The sequence below is a fragment of the Danio rerio genome, chromosome 7, assembly GCF_049306965.1.
Source record: "Danio rerio strain Tuebingen ecotype United States chromosome 7, GRCz12tu, whole genome shotgun sequence".
Lineage (NCBI taxonomy): Eukaryota > Metazoa > Chordata > Actinopteri > Cypriniformes > Danionidae > Danio > Danio rerio.
Window position 1 is genome coordinate 12,946,923 of NC_133182.1, and position 24,836 is coordinate 12,971,758.

At 37.1% G+C, this 24,836-nt stretch overlaps 1 protein-coding gene across 2 annotated transcripts in view; it reads left to right on the forward strand.

The window, feature by feature from the left end:
- Positions 1–24,836, forward strand: part of slc25a22b (solute carrier family 25 member 22b) — a 473,977-nt gene that overhangs the window by 5,672 nt on the left and 443,469 nt on the right. The window contains exons 2-11 of one of the 2 annotated variants that reach the window (XR_012383166.1): positions 469–711; positions 2,540–2,665; positions 3,288–3,343; positions 3,446–3,536; positions 6,153–6,210; positions 9,009–9,069; positions 16,811–16,970; positions 17,053–17,207; positions 17,620–17,695; positions 17,842–18,926. Coding sequence is in view for 1 of the 2 variants with exons in the window: in XM_009302949.5 (XP_009301224.1) it covers positions 692–711; positions 2,540–2,665; positions 3,288–3,343; positions 3,446–3,536; positions 6,153–6,210; positions 9,009–9,069; positions 16,811–16,970; positions 17,053–17,207; positions 17,620–17,695; positions 17,842–17,995 (957 nt within the window). In the remaining variant the exon portion in view is untranslated. Of the gene's footprint in view, positions 1–468; positions 712–2,539; positions 2,666–3,287; positions 3,344–3,445; positions 3,537–6,152; positions 6,211–9,008; positions 9,070–16,810; positions 16,971–17,052; positions 17,208–17,619; positions 17,696–17,841; positions 20,009–24,836 lie in introns of those variants that run through there. The other variant, XM_009302949.5, reaches the window with a different exon arrangement.

The window sequence follows — 24,836 nt, forward strand, 5'->3', positions numbered from 1 at the left end:
GGGAAATTACTTGGCATTTTTGGAGAAGGAATAAGGTCATTGTGGTGAAACGCACACCAAAAATGTAATTACTTATTTGTTTATTTTAGTTTATTTATTTATTTTTATTTATTTATTTATTTTTTATTATTTATTTATGTTTTATTGTATTGTTACGGTTCCTATGGAGTTAAGTAATAAGTATTTGTGTTTACTGGTTCTATGATAGCAATACTCAACGACAGCACTGCCGCTGTAGGGTAGGGGAGGGATAAGGGGATGGTAAAAGGAGGTAAAATGTGTAAACTGATTGCATTGTGAGATTATTGAAGAAAAAGAAAATAAAAATTGAATCATAAAAAAAAACCATGACAAAATTAATTTTAAACTTTTTGGTACTTCAATATGATTAATATGTATAATATGTATAATGCATGCATAATAATTGGTTTGATATAACAATATATGTTATTTCTTTTACATTTCTAGGCATTATAAGAAAGATTTCAGCCTGAAGTCCTGCTCATCTCCATCTTTTCAGTGACCATGTTAAACATCCCCTCTGACTACAAATCGCTCAAACAGGAACAGCTATAGAAATGCGCTGGACATCAATATCAGCCACAGCGAAGGCAGTTCTGACTCTCTGAAAATGCAAATGTGATGCCATAACATCTGCTCTGATACATTGATTGCTTTGTTTTCATTTGAAATGGCTGACAATCAGATCAGGTGAGTTTTATTTAGAGCCCAGTGGTTTTAATAACTATAATATTGACATTATATAAAGCAGGCGTGACCAACCCTGTTCCTGGCGCTCGACCTTCCTGCAGATTTCAGTTGCAACCCATATCAAACACACCTGCCTGTAATTATCAAGTGCTGTTCAGGTCCTAATTAATTGGTTCAGGTGTGTTTGATCAGGGTTTGAGCTGAACTTTGCTGGAAGGTCGATCTCCAGGGCCCGGTTTTTCAAAAGGTTTAATCCGGATAAAATTGATCCAGATTTAGTAATCCTGTTTTTGCGATCCGTGATCAAGTAATCCAGCTTACTTTTTGAGCCAGTTTTTCAAAGCAACATCGGATTGGATCACTCTGATCCGGATAGGAACTTTTCAGGGTCACTAAATCTGGATAACCAGTGCTCAAACAGCATAGGACATCACAATGTAGAACTGTAGATATGTAAAGAGCGACAAGTAGAATAGCCAGCGTGGGGCCAATATAACTTTATTTTTATTTGAAATGAAAACAATTTTTTTAAAATAATTATCAATAATATATAATAATAAATAATAAAAACAAGAAAAACCCCACCCCATCCTCTTTCAGCAGTATTGAGGATATTTATAATAAGTTTCAAATATAGATGTAAATAAAAAAAAGACTTAATGTCAGAAACTCCACAATAATTTCAGACTTCTTCATCTGATGTGGAGAGAGCAGCTTGTCTGAGTGTAGCCTTTAGGAGGCGAATCTCAAGTCATTGGCCTTGGTTGTCTGCAGTTTGGTCAGAGTCAGTTGTTTCTCTGCCAGACGAAGCTGTGCTTCTAGCCTTTTAGTCTCTTTTTGCAATTGTTGAAAGTGATTTCAAAAATTCTGTGCAATTTTTTTTGTTATTCTGTAATCCTTGCATGCATCACTAATAAATATTCTAAAAAGAAAAATATTTTCCATTGTGATGAATATATATATCAATTAGTGACAGAATAAAATAGATTTTTTTTGGTCAGTTTTGACAGCTGTTTGGGGGATTATTTTATGAGGCCAAACTCTTTCTACTTTGCTCTAGGCCTATGCTGAAAGGCTAAATACATTAAAGCCTATACTCACTATAGCCTGACAGATGAACAAATAAAATTAAAACCTTATGAATAAATAGTATATCTTGTAAGATACTGCATGATCTAAAAATAGTATTATTTAATACATTTTTTAAGTTTTCATTTCATTTTGGACATGAAATCCACGCTAAATCCACCCTTCTGATGGGATCAGTTTAATCCAGGTTTTTTGGATCAAAGTGATCCAGATTCTACAAAAAAGGTCTGAAAAACCCAAACTAAAGGTTTGATCCGGATCAAAACCAAGATTGGACTACCTGATTCTGAAAAAGTTCTGAAAAACCCATTTTCAAGATTTGATCCAATCCCTTATCCAAAATCCTAGTAGATTACTTTTGAAAAACCGGGCCCAGGAGCAGGGTTGAGCACCACTGATATAGAGTGTGTGCAGCCATTGGAACCTTATTGGCTCCAGTCTCATTCACTTCCATTAATTTTTCAGACATTAAAAATAGCTCGTTATGCTGCTTAAATGTCCCATGAAGTGCTTTGAAATGTGCATTATTCGATGTTTGATGTAATCTCAACTGAAAAATAAGACATTGTGGGACAGTGTAGCTCCTCCCCTCAAAAAAGCATTTGGTTTTATCACAGCTCTGCCAGTAGTGGTTGAACTCATGTGCATCAAATGAAAAACAAACGACAAGCATCTTGAAGGGGGCGCGCTAAAGCTTAAAAATTTACATTGTATTATATTATCTGCATTCATATTTCAGTCTGCCAGCTAAACTCATCAATGGAGGCATTGCTGGACTGATTGGCGTCACTTGTGTTTTTCCAATTGATCTGGCAAAAACACGCCTTCAAAACCAGCAAAATGGATCACGTGTATACACTAACATGTAGGTATTATTCTCCTTTAATTTTCTGAGCAAATATATACTTCTATATGTCCTCTATGTATAGGCCTGTGCATTATATACAGCTGAAGTCTGAGTTATTAGCCCCCCATATATGTTTCCCCCCCAATTTCTGTTTAATGGAGAGAGATTTTTCAACACATTTCTAAACATAATAGTTTTAATAACTCATCTCTAATAACTGATTTCTTTTATCTTTGCCATGATGACAGTAAATAATATTTGACTAGATATTTTTCAAGATACTAACATTCAGCTTAAAGTGACATTTAAAAGCTTAAGTAGGTTTATTAGGCAAGTTAGGGGAATTAGGCAAGTCATTGTATAATGATGTTTGTTCTGTAGACTATCGAAAAAATATGGCTTAAAAGGCCTAATAAATTTGACCTTAAAATGTTTTACAAAAATTAAAAACTGCTTTAATTCTAGCCGAAATAAAACAAATAAGACTTTCTCCACAAGAAAAAATATTATAGGAAATACTGTGAAAATTTCCTTGCTCTCTTAAACATCATTTGGGAAAAATTTGGAAAATAAAACAAAATTCAGAGGGGATAAATAATTTGACTTCAGCTGTATGTGTCTGGATGTGTTTCATTCACAGGTCTGACTGTCTGATGAAAACCGTGCGGTCTGAAGGATTCACTGGGATGTACAGAGGTGATTGTGTATTTGTGTTTAGCTCATCCAGAAGTGTTGATGCTCGGAGAAACTCCATTATTTCTGCTTTTTTCCTCCTGATATCCCTCCTTTCATGTGTAGGGGCTGCTGTTAATCTGGCTCTTGTGACTCCAGAAAAGGCCATCAAACTGGTCGCCAATGATTTCTTCAGACAGCAGCTCTCCAAAGACGGGTGAGAAGAAAATAAGATTTTATTTTACACCTTGCAGTGCAATTCATTTCTCATATTTCTTACTTAGAAGGTTAAAATTTAGGATTAAGAGTTAAATTCTGAGTTAGTAAGGGACATGCAGTTGCATTACATTTAAAGCTATTCTCAGTTTAATTCTGAATTATGCACAATCCCTAAAAAAAAAAAAAAAAAAAAAAAGAAATAGACTTGTGTAGAAAAGTATAACTGAATTTTATTTCTTGAAAAAATGATACCCACAAAACAGTGATTATTGCACTTATGCATTTAGGTTTAAATAAATAATATTGTTGACTTGGAAATGCAGCTATAATAAAATAAATTTTCAGCTTAATTATTATATACGATATATAAAATATGAACATATTTATTTACAAAGTTAAAAGCTGAAGTTTTATTTATTTTTTTCAATATAATATTATTAATAAAAAATCTAAATGAAGAAAAGGATAAAAAGATAAAAATAAGAAAGAAGACTTGTAACCTTAAAGCCAACTGAAATTGTAATTATTGATAATGTTAATTAATAAATATAACAAAATAATGTTTTTCTCATTTTTAGAGTTTCCTTTTTGTTTATTTTTGGTTTAAATTATAATTAAAAAAAAAAAAAGATACACACTACTTGACAAAAGTCTACCTCAGCTTGAGGTATCAAGACATTTGTGCTGCATTACACATCGAAAATTCTTCAGCAGGATAGCACTCCTTCTCATACTTCAGCCTCCACATCAAAGTTCCTGAAAGCAAAGAAGGTCAAGGGGATCCAGGATTGGCCAGCCCAGTCACCAGACATGAACATTATTGAGCATGTCTGGGGTAAGATTGAAGAGGAGGCATTGAAGATGAATCCAAAGACTCTTGATGAACTCTGGGAGTCCTGCAAGAACACTTTCTATTCCAGATGACTTTATTAAGAAGTTATTTAAGTCATTGCAGAGATGTATGGATGCAGTCCTCCAAGCTCATGGGAGTCACACACAATATGAACTCTTTCTCCACTGCAGCATGACTTTTTATTCTATACTGGACATTATTTCTGTCAAGTGATAAGACTTTTGTCTAAGCAAAGTCAGACCTTACTGTCCTAATTAAATATTTAAAAATCAAGGCATGATCATATTTTATTTTGCTAAAATAAGCATAATCTAGAGGCCTTTGTCTTTCATATAAGCCACTTCTGATACCAAATGATCAACTAGAAGTCAAGTTAGTATTTGTTGCTCTAAAACTTGGATATGCGACAAGACTTTTGTCAGGTAGTGTATACTAATAAGATAAAATCACATATATAGTTATAGTTAAAATATTTCTTTGGCATCTTGCTGATTAAATAAATTGAAATAATTTAATTTATTTCAATATTTTATTTTAAGGAACCATTTTTTTTTTTGGTTGTTTTAATGAACTGTCTGCAAGAACATGTATGAAATTACCACTTGTGTCCTTCCAAAGTTCCACCTCTCAGAATAAACCTTCATTACACAGTTTTAGTGCTTTGTATTCATTAAAATGTCTTCATTTTCTCATCTGTGTGACTCATTTACTCATGAGCGTGCTCTGCAATGAGACGTAATGGAGGTCTCATAACTTATTGAACAGTTGCACTGATTTAGAAATCTCCTTTTAATTTATTCTTTTAGCTGAGGGCGATGAAGTCTCATCTTCACTTCTGCTTTTTTAAGAGAATGAATCCAGTGCGCCGCTGGATTTGCACGCAGACTTTTAAAAAACAGAGTAGATCTCGATAAAAGCTTGTGCATTATGGATTGATACCGCAGTATAACTCAGTACACCTTGAATATACCTGCAGCTCTGGTGAGCATCTCGGTGCTGGAGACTAATAGCTCGATTTCTAAATTATTGATTAATATGGCCTAGCAGACTGCAATGTGTGGATGAATTATTGAAATAAGTGTGTGTTTGGGTGTGTGTGCTGTCATTGCATATGAGGAGGCAAGAGCTTTAAAAAAAAAAAAAAAACTGGACATTAACTATATAAAATGCATCAAAATAAAATATAAACTATAATAAATAGGCGTGGTGGTGGCGCGGTAGTGCTGTCGCCTCACAGCAAGAAGGTCGCTAGTTCGAGCCTCTGCTGGGTCAGTTGCCGTTTCTGTTGGAGTTTGCATGTTCTCCTCGTGTTCGCGTGGGTTTCCTCAGGGAGCTCTAGTTTCCTCTACATTTCAAAGACATTTGGTACAGGTGAATTGGGTAGGCTAAATTGGCCGTAATGTATGAGTGTCAGAGTGTGAATGAGAGTGTTTGGATGTTTCCCAGAGATGGGTTGCGGCTGGAAGGGTATCCACTGCGTAAAACATGCTGTATAAATTGGCGGTTCATTCCGCTGTGGCGACCACAGATTAATAAAGGGACTAAGCCAAAAAGAAAATGAATAATTGAATGATTAATAATAAATAATAAAAATAAAAATTCGCCCACCATAAAATATATTGTGCCCTGTTTTTATTTCAATTGATTATCTAGTGTGATTCATAAAAATTTGTAAATAAAAGTGAAGCATTTCTCTTAAAATAAGATCTGCTCATCTAAAAAATAATGCTTTTTGTGTCTTTATTTCTGGCTCTCTTGCAGGGAGAAGTTGACGCTGGTTAGAGAAATGTTAGCAGGTTGTGGTGCTGGGACCTGTCAGGTTAGTCTCTCTGTTTTGCGCTCATGCGACCCACATTTCTCAAACTCACACAAAACAGCTGCTTGTTCCTCCAGTGTTGAGTTTCCTAAAGTACTTTGCTGGCTTAAGTACAACTGAAAGGGAACTGTGCAGCCAAAATGCAAATTCTGCCATTAACCGTGTCTTCCAAATCTTATCTCAAGCAACTCACTATGATTTGTTTCTGTTTTCCATGTTTTTTTTTTTTTTAAATTCCAATAATTCGAAGTTGACATCTTTATTATTATTATTATTATTATTTTTGTTATCATATTATCATCATCATTATACTTATTAACATCAGTATTATTGTTATTGTTATTATTGTTATTATCATTATTATTATTGTTATTATTATTATTATTTATATTATTATATGCAATATATATGTATTATTGTTATTATTATTATTATCATTATTGTTATTATTATTATTGTTATCATTATTATTGTTATTATTATTATTATCATTATTGTTGTTATTAATTTTATTACTATTATTTTTACTACTATTATTATTATTATTATTATTATTATTATTATTATTATTATTATTATTATTATTGCTATCATTCTTCTTCTTCTTCTTATATGCATTATATATGTATTATAATTATTATTATTATTAATAATAATAATAATATTATTATTATATGCATTATATATATGCATTATATATGTATTATTATTGTTATTATTATTACTATTATTATATGCATCATATATGTATTATTATTATTGTTATTATTATTATTATTATTATTATTATTGTTGTTGTCATTGTCATTATTATCATTATCATTATTATAATATGCATTAAATATGTATTATTATTATTATTGTTGTTGTTGTTATTATTGTTCTTATTATTATTTTAATTAAAGGTACAGTAAGTAAGTTTAAACACAAGAGGGTGCGTTTTCACAACAAATAAAGGCTTATTTTGATGAAACAGTGACTCTTGAAAGTGTGTGACTCTGGAATCATGGGAAATGTAGTCTTCATTACATCCAATAGGACTCCTGCAGAAATCATGTTAATGGTTGAGCTAAAGTATTATCATGGTAGTATGAAGCAGAGTAAAGCTGACAGCTGTGGAGACACCGAAGCAGTTACTGATGAGAAATGAGTGCCATGCAAAACGAAAACAGCAGAGCTTTTATTATGACACAATCCTCCACAATTTTTCATGATCACGTAGAGAAGAAGTGTGAAGTTTAATAAAACACACAACATATTCAGTGGTGAAAAGAGTACTGAAAAATCATGCTCAAGTTAAAGGACCATTACTTGCCCAAAAATCTAGTTCAGGTAGAGTTAAAGTATCTGTTGTAAATATTACTCAAAGAAAGTTTTACACTGTGAAAGGTTGATGATTTACATGCAATTTTTGTGCGTGTGTGTGTAAACGTAACATTATGTACTGCATTACATCGACCATCTTCTCATAGTGACAGTCTCTGGGTAATTGCATGAAAGATTTTCAACATCATCTTGGACATTTTTAATGCTTCCAGCAGGGTTTGCTGCCTTTATATGTTATAAATGTCTTGAGGTTGTTTATAAATTTCTTGAGGTTGTTCAGTAATGTGGTTTACATTCCATGTGCGATTTGATTGGATAGGAATCACAGAACTGAGTTTCCTACTTAGTCAATCACCTTACCCAATTAAAAATAAAGTAGTGACTGCATGTTGAAGGAAAATAGTGTAGTAAAAGTAAAGATACAAAAATTTTTCTCAAGGGTCAAAGTAAAAGCATTCATTCATTCATTTTCTTTTCGGCTTAGTCCCTTTATTAATCTGGGGTCACCACAGCGGAATGATCCACCAGTAAAAACACACATTTTTAAAACTACTCAGTAAAGTACAATTCCTGAGAAAGCCTATTCATTTACAGTAACTTGAGTATTTAGAATTTGTTACTTTACTCTTTGCTGTTTCCCTATTTTATACAAAACCAGAGCAGAAATCAAGGGTGTGTGATGACATTAGCATGAACACACAGCACACGTTCCGTCTCACTATTTAAAATTGCTAATTTCCCCAGATTTTATCACAGCCTACTTTAAAATATTTGGGATAATGTCAGTACATAAGTCAACAAAATATGTAACCTTCTTCTAGTGTTTCTTTAATATTTAAATATATATATATATATATATATATATATATATATATATATATATATATATATATATATATATATATATATATATATATATATATATATATATTATATATATAATATATATATATTAAAAAAATATATATATATTAAAAAAAAAAATATATATATATATATATATATATATATATATATATATTTTTTTTTTTTTTTTTTTTTTTTTACATATTGTGATTTTAAATAGGCGACACGGTGGAGCAGTAGGTAGAGCTGTCGCCTCACAGCAAGAAGGTCGCTGGTTCGAGCCTCGGCTGGATCAGCTGGCATTTCTGTGTGGAGTTTGCATGTTCTCCCCGTGTTTCCTTCGGGTGCTCCCGTTTCCCCCACTGTCCAAAGACATGTTGTACAGGTGAATTGGGTAGGTTAAAATTGCCCATAGTGTGTGTGTGTGTGTGTGTGTGTGTGTGTGTGTGTGTGTGCGGAAAAGCATCCGCTGCATAATAGATATGCTGGATAAGTTGGCGGTTCATTCCGCTGTGGCGACCCCAGATTAATAAAGGAACTAAGGTGAAAAGAAAATGAATGAATGATTTTCAATACACTGGACACATCAGTCAGATAAACAGAAAATTCTGGCTTTGTATTTCGGGCAGGTGATTATAACCACTCCGATGGAGATGCTGAAGATCCAGTTGCAGGATGCCGGCAGATTAGGTAAAAGACCACTGATGTGTTTCTAATCCACTGATCGTGTTTTGTTGAAGATATGAGGATATGTCTGGATACTACTGTACATACAGTGCTCAACATATAGGAGTACATTTTTCACAAATTTCTCATTTAGATTAATATATTTGTATAGGAAGCTTTACAATTTTATATTTGTGCACATAAGATTAGTCAGTACTGATGCCAAATCTGGACATAATCTTATAAAACAGTTTATGATAACGATCCAAAATCAGTAGAGCCAAATTTACCTGACAAAAGTCTTGTTGCCTATCAAAGTTTTAGGAACAACAAAGAATTACTTGACTTCTAGTTGGTCATTTGGTATCAGAAGTGGCCAGCCTGATCTCACGAGAAAACGTAAGTATTTTACGTTTTGGCAGTTAAGTGGCTAATTCGTACGAATTCGTACGAGTTCAGTCGTAAGAAAATGTACGATTTTAAAAAGGAGGCGTGGCACCTAACCCCACCCCTAAACCCAACCGTCATTGGGGGATACGCAAATCGTATAAAAATGTACAAATTAGATCGTACGAATTTGTACGAATTAGCCACTAAAGGCCTCTAGATTATGCTTATTTAAGCAAAATAAAATATGATCAGGCCTTGATTTTTACTATTTAATTAGGACAGCAAGGTCTGACTTTGCTTAGACAAAAGTCTTATCACTTAACAGAAATAATGTACAGTATAGAATATAAAGTCATGCTGCAGTGAACAAAGAATTCATATTGTGTCTGACTCTCATGAGCTTGGAGGACTGCATCCATACATCTCTGTAATGACTCAAATAACTGACTAATAAAGTCATCAGGAATGACAAGGAAAGGCTTCTTGCAGGAGTCCCAGAGCTCATCAAGATTATGTAGATTCATCTTCAATGCCTCCTCCTTCATCATACCCCAGACATGCTCAATAATGTTCATGTCTGGTGACTGGGCTGGCCAATCCTAGAGCACCTTGACCTTCTTTGCTGTCAGGAGCTTTGATGTGGAGGCTGAAGTATGAGGAGCGCTATCCGGCTGAAGAATTTGCCCTCTCCTGTGGTTTGTAATGTAATGGGCAGCACAAATGTGTTGATACCTCAGGCTGTTGATGTCGCCATCCACTCTGCAGATCTCTCGCACTCCACATACTGAATGTAACCCCAAACCATGACTTTTATTTAATCAAACTTGACTGATTTCTGTGAGAATCGAAGTTCCAATAGGTATTTCGCAGTATTTGAGATCATCCGGATGCAGTTTGACATCAGAAAAATCTATCTAACTTTCTATAAACTTTTCTAAATGATCAACTAGAAGTCAAGTTATTATTTGTTGCTCTTACAATTGGGATGAATGGCAAGGCATTTGTCAGGTAGTGTAGAAAATATTTAATTTAAATTGTACTTAAAAAAAAGAGCAAAATTCAAGAAAAAAACTTCATATATTTTCTTAAAATTTTGTAGTTTGTAATTTTTTTCAATATTTTGAATTAATTCAATTATATTATCTTTCTATTTCTCAAAATGTCCGGTGACTAAAATATTATATTAATAAATATTTCCATTTTAGAAATCTATATTGTTCAAATGCACCCAAATATATGATCTATATTAACATAGAAATGGATAAAAATATTCGTTTTCAAAATGGGATGTGAGCGACATGATGGCACAGTAGGTAGTGCTGTCGCCTCACAGGAAGAAGTTCATTGGTTCAAGTCCCGGCTGGGTCAGTTGGCATTTCTGTGTGGAGTTTGCATGTTCTTCCTGTGTTGGCATGGGTTTCCTCCGGGTGCTCCAGTTTCCCCCACAAATCCAAAGACATGTGCTATATTTGAAACGGGTAAGCTAAAATTGTGTGTAGTGTATGCTTGTGAATGAGCGTGTATGGGTTTCCCTGTGATAGGTTGCAGTTGGAAGGGCATCCGCTGTGTGAAGCATATGCTGGATAAGGTTCATTCCACTGTGGCAACCCTTGATTAATAAAGTAACTAAGCCGAAAAGAAAACGAAAGAATGAATGAAAATGGGACGTACTCATTTACTTTGAGCACTGTACAATGCTACTAATGCATACTAATTCTGCCCGTGCACAAAATACTTAAATGTTTTTTTGCACACTTGCACAGAATACCAGATATTTCTTGGCAGAATACACTTTAAGTTATGGTGCAACCCACAATGCAGTGCACTCAGTCTGACCTTGATCACAATATGAACCGTAGATAATAACAGGACATGTGCTGAATTAAACATGACATGCAGATGTATGACAGCAGTGCAGAATAGAACATCAGGCATTTACATGCTACAGATCGTATGTACAGTTAAAATCAAAATTATTACAAAATTATTTAATATTATTATATTAAATTATTATTATTTCTTCTGGAGAAAGTCTTATTTGTTTTATTTTGCCTAGAATAAAAACAGTTTTTAATTTTTAAAAAAATATTTTAAGGTCAACATTATTAGCTCCCCTTAAGTAGAATTTTTTCCTCATTATCTACAGAACAAACCATCGTCTATACCAGGGGTGGCCAACCGTGTTCCTGGAGAGCCACCTTCCTGCAGATTTCAGTTCCAACTCATATCAAACACACCTGAACCAATTAATTAGGACAGCACGTGATAATTACAGGCAGGTGTGTTTGATATGGGTTGCAACTGAAATCTGCAGGAAGGTGGCTTTCCAGGAACAGGGTTGGCCACCCCTGGTCTTTACAATGACTTGCTTAATTACCATAATTTGCTCAATTAATCTTTTTAAGCCTTTAAATGTCTCTTGAATACTAGTATACTAGTGCGCTAAATACTGGTATACAGAAAAATATATACAAAGATGCCCAAAACACGGCTCACAGGCCAAAGCTGGCCCATTGTAAACTTTGATTTAAAAGCACACCTAACACCAGCTGATAGAGAGGAGACAGAGTGATGAAGCCAGTTATGATATGGGCATGGTTAGGAGGCCATGATGAACAGAGGCCAGTGGGCAAATTTAGCCAGGATGCTGGGTGTCACGATCACCAGTGATCTAACTTTCCTTGATTCACATTTACACGGACTACAATCCTGTCTCAATATGAACTACAAGTCCTGTCATGCAACACACACACCTGCTCTAAGTCTCCATTGATTACACTCACACAGCTGATGCTGCTCAAGTACTGATTACACACACATATATACGGCTCACTTTGAGACACTCATTGCTCAGTCTTGTTATACTGTTTGTAAATACTAGGACTAGTGGTGGGCAAAGGAAAGCTTTATGAAACACTGTAAAAGTCTAAGCAAATGTGTCGAAGCTTCCAAATGTTTCAAAACCAGCCTTTACAGTGACACCTAGTGGTCATTTTTATGTATTGCTCTTGAACAACTTCAGCAAAGAAACAGTTAAAGGTTCACGAAACCCTCAAGTACTTTTTTTTTTTTTTTTTTTTAACAGATGTGTGTGTGTTGAGCATCAGTTAGGACAATGTTAGCACCTGTTAGCTTTAATTGTGGGGAAAACTGGATCATTTTGAGCTTTTGTCAGCTAATTTTAGCTTCCGGGTTTAAAATAATTTTAGGACATGATCAAAATTGGCGACGTAGCGCAGGACTGCAAGTGCAAAGCTGACGCGTCGGTTTCTCATTATTATTCATAGCGGAGTTTTCTTATCCTATGAGAAGAGCCGGCTTCTTAAATATTCATGAGAGCACATGCTTTCCGAAGACAAAGCAGACCTGGCTGCCAATGCCAAGCTCAGCTGTGAAATGCTACTCTGATGACTGGGTGAGATGCGTCCGCAGACTTACGGCACGCTGTATTTAGCCATTCATGAAGGGTCGTATGTGTTTGTTTCCATGATCCACGGGGTTTGTTGCATGTGTTTCCCCGCGATCCTGTCAGGGCCAATACAGCAAAATTGTGTATGCTGCAAGCATTTTTTGTCGGGAGAGGTATATGAGAATTGGAGAACGTTGGAGGACGTTGTCTTTTATCAGGAGTTCGATCACATTTAGACACATTGCCGTGCTGCTGTGTTCGCCTAAATCATCAAGATTACCAGCCAGCAGGGCTAATAGTTAAAATAGACAGGGCATAGACCTGCTGCACTGAGTCTCCATTCAGACCCGAGGATTGAGGGGAAAAGTCCTCATTTAGTGTTTATAAAATTAACACGATTATCTTTATAATGATATAAATTGTGGTTATCTGTATATAAAATTATGAATGTAGCAGGGCATTAAATTACTGTTTATTTCTTTGCATTTTAACTTTGTAAACTATAAAATCATGCGTCTCCTCATGGTTTGTGTCTCATTTTGTGAACCGACTGACAACACAACAGATGCTCTCTCCCCTCCTTCTCCCCTGCTCTGCTGGCCACACCCACTTCTGCCCTTTGCCCTTTGTCATGGCCCTTTAAGCTAATTGAGGTATTATACCTCATGTTGTAGAGTTGAGGCTTCAAGGGATTTAGTGAAGCTTTGAGAGTTCCAGACAAGCAAGCAGAGATGATGATGGGTTTGAATCCAGGGAGATGCAGCTATAGATTTATATGCTATAGAGTTTTTAAATGCTCTGTCCTTGTAACGAGTTTTGTTTTAACATTGGTCTGATATCCGAATGAACACTTTGCGAATAAATGTCTTGTTTTGATCATAAAAAGGTAACATTATTAAAATACAAGTCGCAATGTCATTTTGCTTAAGTCGAGATTCGAACTCGGGCCATCAGCAGTACAGTTAAGGGCATCACACAGCAGATGCGCCGCTCAGCGCCGCGACATGGCACACACATGAGAGTTTAAAGTACCGCACACCAGACGCGCACATTGGCTGTACTGACTTTTCTTCAGTGTTTTGACCACGTGTCTTGGTTTCGTTGGGAAAAGACTTTATTTTTTTATTATTTTTTGTCTCTTTTTCTTTTCCTTAAACAATTATTTGTATTGGTCATTTAAAGGTTGTATATTAACTGACGTTTTTCTCGAGTCTCATATGTTTTGCATATTAATGAAGCATTTTTGCAGGAGTAGATAAATGCTGGTCCAAAATTAAATTGAACTCTGCAGAATCTTCCTATCAGCAGAAAGATGTCAAAACTGAACAGAATATGTGCAGTTGGGAAAAGTCTTATGCTTTTATTGTTGTGCAGAACATTTGTAGAAAAAGAAGACTTCTGTCTGGAGTGCGGTCAATGGTGGACTGGAGAATGATTGACAAATGACAAATTCCACCCGTTAATATCAGCTGCCATATAAGCAGGGCTGGACTGGGGCAAAATATCGGGCCTGGCATTTTGGGCCAGAGCGGCCCACTACATTCAATCAAAATGCTATCTATGCACGTCCAGTATTTTAATCAACTCATATTTTATAAAACACAAAAGCCATATATATGAAATAAATAAATACAAACTTTAATCTCAATTTAATTTCTGTATACTGTCCATAAAGATATTTGTTGAGTTCTAAAAAATACACTATTCATTCATTTATTTTTCTTCGCATTAGTCCCTTATTTATCAGGGGTTGCCGCAGTGGAATGAACTGCCAACTATTCCTGCATGTTTTATGCAGCAGATGCCTTTTCAGCCCCAACCCAATATTGGAAATCACCCATACACATTCATTCACACACACTCATACACTACAGCCAATTTAGCTTATTCAACACACTATTCACTCTGCCTATATTCAATAATAAACATAACAAAAACTGCCTGGTGATGCATGGTTAAATCTTTAAAGGGAACAGTGTACTTTATAACTTCTTTCACCTCATCCTGCTTGCTGTTTCACCATCTAAACAATGAAAACATAATATAAGTCAAATTTGTGTCATTTTGATATTATGATTAACAGCTGCATATTTATATGAGCGTCATCTTCACTCTGCATATGTATAACAAAACAGGGCTTAAATATAACTGTCTCCTTTCATTTTCTTTGAAAAGAACAAACTTTACCCCGTCTCTTTTGCAGAATATCAGTTTTAATAATTAATAATGGCCATTATAACAGTATAACGTACAATAAATTTATATGATAAATGTAAGCAATCAGTCAATATGCAGAATCAGTGTATGTGGTTACATAAATTAATATATTAGCTTATCTATGCACTTAGCCAAAACAACAAAATGAATTCAATGTCACGTTTAACAACTATAGTGAGATGAGATCATCCAGCAGATGAACTGTCTGACATGCACTATACTCTCACCTGGGGTTTATGCTCACCCGCTGAACTACTGGCTGCAGCTCTTGGCAGAGTGTGTGTGGTCACGTGATTTGCGCTTTTAGCCGTGACTAGAATGAACTGAGAACTTTTCAGAACCACAAAATGAAACGCCGGTGTATTTCCCGCGATTTCTCTGCACCTCCCTTGCGTTACTCTCTGACTCTCGACTATTTTGACAAATAAACACAGACGACGCACGCTTATACAGAGCCCAAAATAGGAGTTTGTGATTGGGCCAGCCCAATGTCAATACAGAAAAGATCCAATGGGCTGCAGAGTGTCACATGGGCCGGCCCGGTCTGTCTGTCCGGGGAAAAAAAAGCATCTTACTTTCAGAGAGTCACAGATCACAGCAGCGTCAATTAATAAGGCAGAAAAAAAACAATAGGCTGCTAAGCCTTTTATGGGCCGATCAGATCATAAGACGATGATCAGCCCGGCCCAAAAAGTACGTCGGCCCACCGGGAAAGTGCCCGGTCTGCCAGATGGGCAGTCCGCCCCTGCATATAAGCTGAGGTCAGGGAATGAAAGTGGTTACGCACCTACTTAGTGTAACTTTTGCATTGCATTGAGGATAACAGAACTCTGTGAATCGAATTATTTATTTGTATCCAATAAATTGTTACGATTTTTGACATTGAAGTAAAAACTCTCCTGACCTTTTTTATTGAACACGCATGGAATTGATTCACTATTCCAACAGTTTCCTGTATACATCTGTTTGCCCCTGTGTTGACAGCATCCTACATCACATTACTCCGGGGTTAAACCTCGAAGAACATCCTGGGATTTTAAATGACCAAAGAGAGTCAGGACCTCAATATATTGTCTCACCCAAAAGATGGCGCTCAATGAGCAGTACAGAGTCCCCCATCAATAAACTGGGGCATTAGGACCCACATAGACTGCAGGTCTCACTAGCACCACTTCCGGCAGCAATCTTTTCCATGTGGTCTCCCATCCATATTCTGACCGGGCGCAGCCTTGCTTAGCTTCAGTGGATGACCATAAGAGAGTTGCACAGAGCTTGCTGTAATAAGTTCATAATAAAATGAAAAAAAAATTAATTAAATTAAAAAATACTGTATTAGTTAATAAAAAAAGCTATGCTTTCTAGTCATTTTTAAATGTTAATAAATTAAGAAATTACCCATGGCAACTAATTTTCCTCCAGCCCACTAGCCTCAATCAAGTTTGATTTTTGGCCCTTCAGAAAAAGTTTGAGCACCCCTGATGTGTCTGCATGTGTGCTATCAGCGAAAAACCGGAACAGGTGTGTGTGTGAGGTGCATGACAGGGTTTGTAGTCCAAATGAATGTGAATGATTTCCAGCGATCTACAAGCCAATCTACAAGAAATGTGCTGAAAACAAATGTTCTCTCTGTTAAACAGAACTTGGAGAACAAAATAAACAATATTTTAGTAATAGTAATAATTCAGGAGGGCTAATAAATCTGACTTCAACTGTATGTACTGCACAATTTCTCAACTTTATCTCTGACAGAGGCCCAGAGGAAGATGATTGGTCCGGATGCTGTAAGGGGCCGGGCCAAAGACCGCACTGTTCATTTGAAGTCTCCCTCAGCTCTCCAGCTCTCCAGAAATCTGCTGAAGCACAAAGGCATCGCTGGTCTCTATACGGGACTGGGGGCCACTCTATTACGGTACTCAAACTGTGGGATGCTTTCAGCCAGGGTAGGCTTTGTTTGCATTCTTTGTCTCTTATTGGTGTTTTCCCTCCCTCAGGGATGTGCCCTTTTCTATCATCTACTTCCCACTGTTTGCTAACCTGAATAGTCTGGGCAGAAGAAACGCTGATGGTTCGGCTCCGTTTTACATCTCTTTCCTGTCCGGCTGTTTTGCAGGCTGCGCCGCAGCGGTTGCGGTCAATCCTGTGGATGGTAAGATGGTCAATGTTTTGCATTTGACGAGATTGCCAGTAATGTTTAACATTTTGGGGGTCATTCATTCATTCATTTTTCTTAGGCTTAATCCCTTTATTAATCAGGGTTTGCCACAGTGGAATGAACCACCAACTTATCCAGCATATGTTTTACACAGCAGATGCCCTTCCCAGTTTCCCAGTGGTGGGTTGTGGCTGGAGGGGCATTCGCTTTGTAAAACATATGCTGGATAAGTTGGCGGTTCATTCCGCTGTGGCAACCCCAGATTAATAAAGGGTCTAAGCCTTAAAGAAAATTAATGAATGGATGAATGAACTTACTCATATAAAAGATTTAATATAATATGGGACATTTTGTGAAAGCAGACTAATTGTATGACTGCTTGTGTGTATGTGTGTGTGTGCTGCAGTGATAAAGACCAGGCTTCAGTCTTTGTCCCGAGGACATCATGAGGACACTTACAGTGGAGTCAGAGACTGTATCAGGTAAACTGACACACACACACACACACACACACACACACACACACACACACACACACACACACACACACACACACACACACACACACACTTTACTCTTTAGTTTCTTATGTACATGTACTGACCATCTCTCTTTATCTTTCCGATAGTAAGATTCTCCGTCACGAGGGTCCGTCTGCTTTCTTAAAGGGGTCTTACTGTCGTGCACTGGTCATCGCGCCGCTGTTTGGCATCGTACAGGTGGTTTATTTCCTCGGAGTTGGTGAATTTGTTCTCAGCCTCCTGCACGGACAAATACACTGAATCTTTACTATGGATGGAGGTGCTGATCTTAGAACAGCTACTTGTATATGAAAGGATAGTTCACCCTAAAATGAAAATTTACTCATTATTTACTAACCCTCACGAAGTTCCAAAGTTTCTTTCTTCTGCTGAAAAAAAAGAAAGAAGATATTTAGAAGAATGCTGAATATCTGTAACTATTAACTCCCTTAGACGGAAAAACAAATGGAAGTGAGTGGTTTCCAAATATTTGTTTTGAACAAGTGGAGGGTGAGTAAATTATGACAGAAGAACTATAAAATGAAATAAAAAAAACTAAATAAACATGAATATAAACAGAACTATCCCTTTAAAATGCAGCAGTAATAACCAAATGTAAAAAAAAAACATTGAAAAGAACTACATTGAAAATCAAGTTCTATAGTCGGCACAATCGACTGAGGGATAGTTCACTCAAAAAGTAATTTTGGCCACATTACAGAACAGCATTCAGTCTTTGCACAGAATGCAAACCTGTAATGCATTATAATGTGTGGATTAAAAAAGTCCAGAGACCAGTCCAGTGTCCAGAAAGTATTCATAGTGCTTTACTTTTTACACATTTGTTTGTTATAGCCTTATTCCAAAATAGATTTTTAACCTTCTTGTTAGAGCAACTGACTCCCATGCGGAAGGTCGCCTGTTCGATACCAGCTCGGAGCGGGTTGTGTAGCGTAGCACCGGTGGGGTTACATTGGTGCCGTGACCAGGATGGGAGTGAGGTTTAGGGGGGTGAGTGTAACGGAGGCCAGCTAGTAAGTGCTGTGCAGGTAAAGCCAACTCCTCTGACCTCTAAAGGAGCTCTGGTGACAGATGCTAAAGGCTGTGGTCTTCAGCCTCCTTGGTAGAGCAACCGCCTCCCATGTGAAAGGTTGCCAGTTCGATACCAGCTCGCAGCGGGTTGGAAGGCACAGTACTGGTGGGGTTACAGATTAAAATAATTTATTTCCTCAAAATTCTACACACAACACCCCATAATGGCAATGTGAAAAAAGAGTTTTCGAAATTGTTGCAAATTTATAAAAAATAAAAACCCTGAAAAATCACAAGTACAGAAGTATTCACAGCCGTGAAGCTCTAAATTAAGCTCTGTTTCCACTGATCATTCTTGAGATGTTTCAAAAGCTTAACTGGAGTTCACCTGTGGTAAATTCTGTTGATTGGACATGATTTGAAAAGGCATACATCTGTCTATATAAAGTCACAGGGTTGAGAGTGCATGTCAAAGCACAAACCAAGCATGAAGACAATAGAATTGTCTTTAGGCTTAAGGCTGAGAAAGGTTACAGAAAAATGTCTGCTGTTCTGAAAGTTCCAATGAGCACAGTGGCCTCCATCATCAGTAAGTGGAAGATGTTTGAGACCACCAGGACTCTTCCTAGAGCTTGCTTTTGACCTCAGACTGGGACAGAAGTTCATCTTTCATCAGGACAAAGATCCAAACCACACCACCAAAATATCAATGTAGTGGCTTCACAACAACTTAGTGAATGTTCTTGAGTGGCCCAGCCAAAGCCCAGATCTAAATCCTATTAAACATCTCTGTGTAGATCTGAAAATGGCTGCACACCATCGCTTCCCATCCAACCTGATAGAGCTTGAGAGGTACTACAAAGAGGAATGGGCAAAAATTCCCAAAGACAGGTGTGCCAAGCTTGTGGCATCATATTCAAAAAGACTTGAGGCTGTAATTGCTGCCAAAGGTGCATCAACAAAGTATTGAGCAAAGGCTGTGAATACTTCTGTACATGTGATTTTTCAGGTTTTTATCTTGAATAAATTTGCAACAATTTCAAAAAATCTTTTTTTCACATTGTCATTATGGGGTATTGTGTGTAGAATTTTGAGAAAATAAATTTATTTAATCCATTTTGGAATAAGGCTGTAACATAAACAAATGTAGAAAAAGTGAAACGCTATGAATACTCTCCTGATGCACTATATATACGTGTGTGTGTGTGTGTGTGTGTGTGTGTGTGTGTGTGTGTGTGTTAGTGTGTGTGTGTGTGTGTTAGTGTGTGTATATATATGCAAAACACATCAATTTTAAAATGTAATAGTTATTTTTAGATTAAAAATGGACTGCCAAACTTAATAACTAATGCTTCATATTAAAGCTAAAAGAGTAGCTAATAGCTGATAGTTGCTGATAAATTTCACAGATATGTTCTTCATGACAAGTTATTTTGTATCAAAACCACAATAGTATCATTTCAAACAAGTTGTTAAATAAATTAAGCACTATATTAAATTCATGCAATGGTCATTCATAGCATAGAACAGCTTTTTTGTGTGTGTGAAAATGAATGCTTTAATTAATTTCTATTGACCAAACGTGATAGTACCATTTGTATTATTATTAAATTATATAATATAGAAAATATATTTAAAAAGTCATTTAAATATATTTTAGTCAGTCTATAGATCAAATAAATACAACATTACTGAGCAAAAGAGTACAAAAAAGTAAAACTTTTAATAATTTCTCACATTTTTTAAAATGTTCACAATAAGTCATGAATAAATTAAGCACCTTAATTCATGATCAAATGTTTTGTGAAATGAGGGAGAATGGCTTTTTGTAGTATAACATCTATGATTAAAAGGCGATTTGCTTTAAAGCAGGTTTTCATGATTAAAATCAAGCACAGCCTGTTTCCTCCGCGCAGCTTTTTAATGATTTGTTTACCATGATCTTATCAGAACCAAAAGAGACAAATAGCTTTTCTTTGAGCTCGTTTCAGTGCATAATGGTAAATTATAGCACATCTGAGGTTATGTTCAAAACATGTTTTTAATGCCGTTATGTTACAGGAGCTTGCATCTTAGGGTTAGAGGTTTGAAGTAAACCACAATCTCTAAGGAATCTGGATGTAGTTCTGCCATGCAAGCACTGTGGGTGAATACCAAAACAAAATATAATTTTTAGTGAGCAGCAAATCAGCATATAAGAGAAATCTGCATACTTATGTAATGATACTGAAAATTCAGCTTTGTATCACAGGAATAAATAACACTAAAAATGTTCAGTTAGATTTTTTTATATAATATTGAATATTTCACAATATTACTTTTTTACTGTGCTTATTTGAATAAATTAATTCAGCCTTCAGTGGGCAGAAGAAGCTTCTATAAAAAAATGGCAAACATCATTTAAAAGATGAAAAACTGAAGTTTCTTATTTTCGATCACAGATTACATGTCCAGAATGAGTCACTAATAAATGAATAAAGCACTTTAATTCAGGCTTGAATGTTTTGTCAAATGAGTGGGAATAATTTGTTGTGATGCAACATTTGTGATTACAATGTGATTTACTTCAAATATTCTATTTTTTAAAAAAAATAGTTTGACCTGAAATCCTCAGTGCAGATTTTTACTGATTTTTGTATTGTACAATCACATGGCAGTAACTCAATGCATTTAGGCATATAGACATGGTCAAGACAATCTGCTGCAGTTTAAAGTGAGCATCAGAATGGGGAAGAAAGGCGATTTAAGTGACTTTGAAAATGGCATGGTTGTTGGTGCCAGACAAGCTGGTCTGAGTATCACACACAACCATCTCTAGGGTTTACAAAGAATGGTCTGAAAAAGAGAAAATATCCAGTGAGCGGCAGTTCTGATGAGGTCAGAGGGGAATGCCTACCTGAGTATTGTTGCTGACCATGTCCATCCCTTTATGACCACAGTGTACACATCTTCTGATGGCTACTTCCAGCTGGATAACGCTCCAGGTCATAAAGTTCAAATCATCTCAGACTGGTTTATTGAACATGACAATAAATTCACTATACCCAAATGGCCTCCACAGTCACCAGAGCTCAATCCAACAGAGCACCTTTGGGATGTGGTGGAAGGGGAGATTCGCATCATGGAGGTGCAGCCGACAAATCTGCAGCAACTGTGTGATGCTATCATGTCCATATGGACCAAAATCTCTGAGGAATATTTCCAGTACCTTGTTGAATCTATGCCACGAAGGATTAAGGCAGTTCTGAAGGCAAAATGGGTCTAACCTGGTACTAGTAAGGTGTACCTAATAAAGTGGCCGGTGAGTATATATCTATTTTAATAATTTTAAAATTGGTCATCATAGTTTTAATGCCTGTATCTTGAATCTTATGCTGGGTGCACACCAAATGTGAAGGGAAAACGTGCATCACGTCACTTGCTCTAGTTTACTCACAGGATGTTTTGGCCTCGAGTGAATTTTCCACTCGTGTGGGTCATTTATAAACTAATTTCCAGAGGATCACGTGCCTATGATTGAACACAGCTGCCACAGCATATTTGCACCAATTAGATGATTTCTGACACATTATAAATCACCAGAGCTTTCTACTCAAGTCATCTTCGTCTTCGTTCGCATGAGTTTGCATGTTCTCCCTATGTTTGCGTGGGTTTTCCCCAGGTTCTCCGGTTTCCTCCCACAGTCCAAAGACATACACCATAAGTAAATTGACTACTTCAAAACAGTATCCTAAGGCAACTCTAAGACAGATACAGTATATCTCAACAGTTCACAAGTAGGGGAGTTCTCGAGACCTACCTGAGGTCAAACTCTCCTCTCACCCCTCAAACAGGAGGAAGCCCTGGGCTCAAGGATATTCTGAGCTCAGCACTTCTTCCCAGGACAGCATGCCAAATACGCTTTATTATCAATCATCAGTTAAGTGTGAACTCTTGAGAAGATGACTATCTTAAAATTTAACCTGATTCAGTTCTTTTTTTTTTAACAGATGAATATTTTAGAAGCAGTGTATGAATTAGACTGACACTATGTGAGGATCCTATCAGTCCTTTAGGGGGCGGGCTACTGGTCCTTCAGGAGGGTGGGGCTCTCAGTCCTTTAGGAGGTGGAGCTGTCAGATCTTTAGGGGATGGGCTACTGGTCCTTAAGGAGGGTGGGGCTATCAGTCCTTTAGGAGGGGGAGCTGTCAGTTCTTTAGGGGATGGGCTACTGGTCCTTAAGGAGGGTGGGGCTATCAGTCCTTTAGGAGGTGGAGCTGTCAGTTCTTTAGGGGTGGAGCTATCAGTTCTTTAGGGTATGGGCTATTGGTCCTAAAGGAGGGTGGGGCTATCAGTCCTTTAGGAGGTAGAGCTGTCAGTCCTTTAGGGGTGGAGCTATCAGTTCTTTAGGGTATGGGCTGTTGGTCCTTTAGGGGGGGGGGCTATCGATTCTTTAGGGGGTAGACCATTGGTTGTTTAGGAGGTGGGATATCAGTCTTTTAGGGGGCGGGCTATTGGTCCTTAAGGAGGGTGGGGATATCGGTCCTTTAGGGGGTGGACTATTGGTCCTTAAGGAGGGTGGGACTATCGGCCCTTTAGGAGTGGAGCTATCAGCCCTTTAGGGGATGGGCTATCAGTCCTTTAGAGGATGGACTATTGGTCCTTTAAGGGGTGGAGTTATCAAGTCCTTTAGGGTGGGGCTATCATTCCTGTAGGGGTGGAGCTATCAGTCCTTTAGCAGGGTTGGATATTGGTCTTTAAAGAGGGTGGGGCTTTCAGTCTTTTAGGGTGGGGCTGTTAGTTCTTTAGGGGGTGGGCTATTGATTTTTAAGAAGGGTGGGGCTATCAGTCTTTTAGTGGATGAAGCTATTAGGCCTTTAGAGGGTGGGGCTATCAGTCCTTTAGGGGTGGAGCTATCAGTCCTTTAGGGGGTGGGCCATTGATCGTTAAGAAGCAAGGGGGTATCAGTCCTTTACAGATATGGCTATCATTTCTTTTAAGGGGTGGAGATATCAGTCCATTAGGGTGGTGTTATCAGCCCTTTGGTCCTTTAGAGGATGGGTTATCAGTTCTTTTTGGCAGGGCTATATGTCCTTTAAGGTGGTGCTATAAGTCCTTTAGAGCGTTGTTATCAGACCTTTGGAGGGGGTCCATCAGGGCATGTCTCATTCTGTCCTGCTTTTGTTCCTTCGTGATCTTGTTCTATTTTGTAAGCAACTTTGTTTCCCAAAGGACAAAATCATGCACCACCCTAAATTGTACTTCTCGTTTCACGACACTTTAAATAGATGTTCATCACAAGATAGGAAAAAAGTGCAATCTTAACTTCCGTTTCATACTGACTTAAAAAAAAAAAACACCAGAGGAATATTAATACAGCTCCTGCCATTCAAACACAACACACTAAGCGAACAGAAGGGATTGTGTGCAGACATGCTGCTAACCACTCAAGCAAATCAGAGTGCCAGGAGAAATGCATTGATTGCTGGCTATGTGATTGTATCTGCAGGGGCTTTAGATCACATTTAGTATTCGGACCACAGAGCCCTCTTTGCCATGGCAGGCTGTTAATAGCTTTCACCGCGTATACCATCCAAAGGGACATTTTGAACTATACACCAGTCGCTATTTTCATCTGCGCGCTGTAGTGACCGTCTCTCCATTTCATTGTAATCTCTGCCATCTCCTCTCGGCTCTAATCATACCTCTCTGGCCTCATCTCTGGAAATTTTTCTATCTCCCAGGTGGCCGCCGTTATTGATTTCTGTGTGTTTTGTGCGCTGGGAGTGTATTTCATCTCATAGCATGCGACAGAAGTGGCAGCATCACAAAGATATTCTGGGAGATGCGTTTCATCTTGATATCATAGTCCTGAAATGGCCGAGCTCGAGGCGCTGATAGCGAACACAGAGCGGCCGAGTACATACAGTACATACGATGCATGGACGGCTCTAATAACTGTGCTCGTGTCTTTGTCTGCACCGCGGGGAATATCTGTCTGCCGTCTACATTCGGCTCTTAATGAAGCCAGAGCTTTTTATGAGCTGCCAGTAAAGTCTCTTCATAGCTGAGATGCAGTAGAGAAGAATGA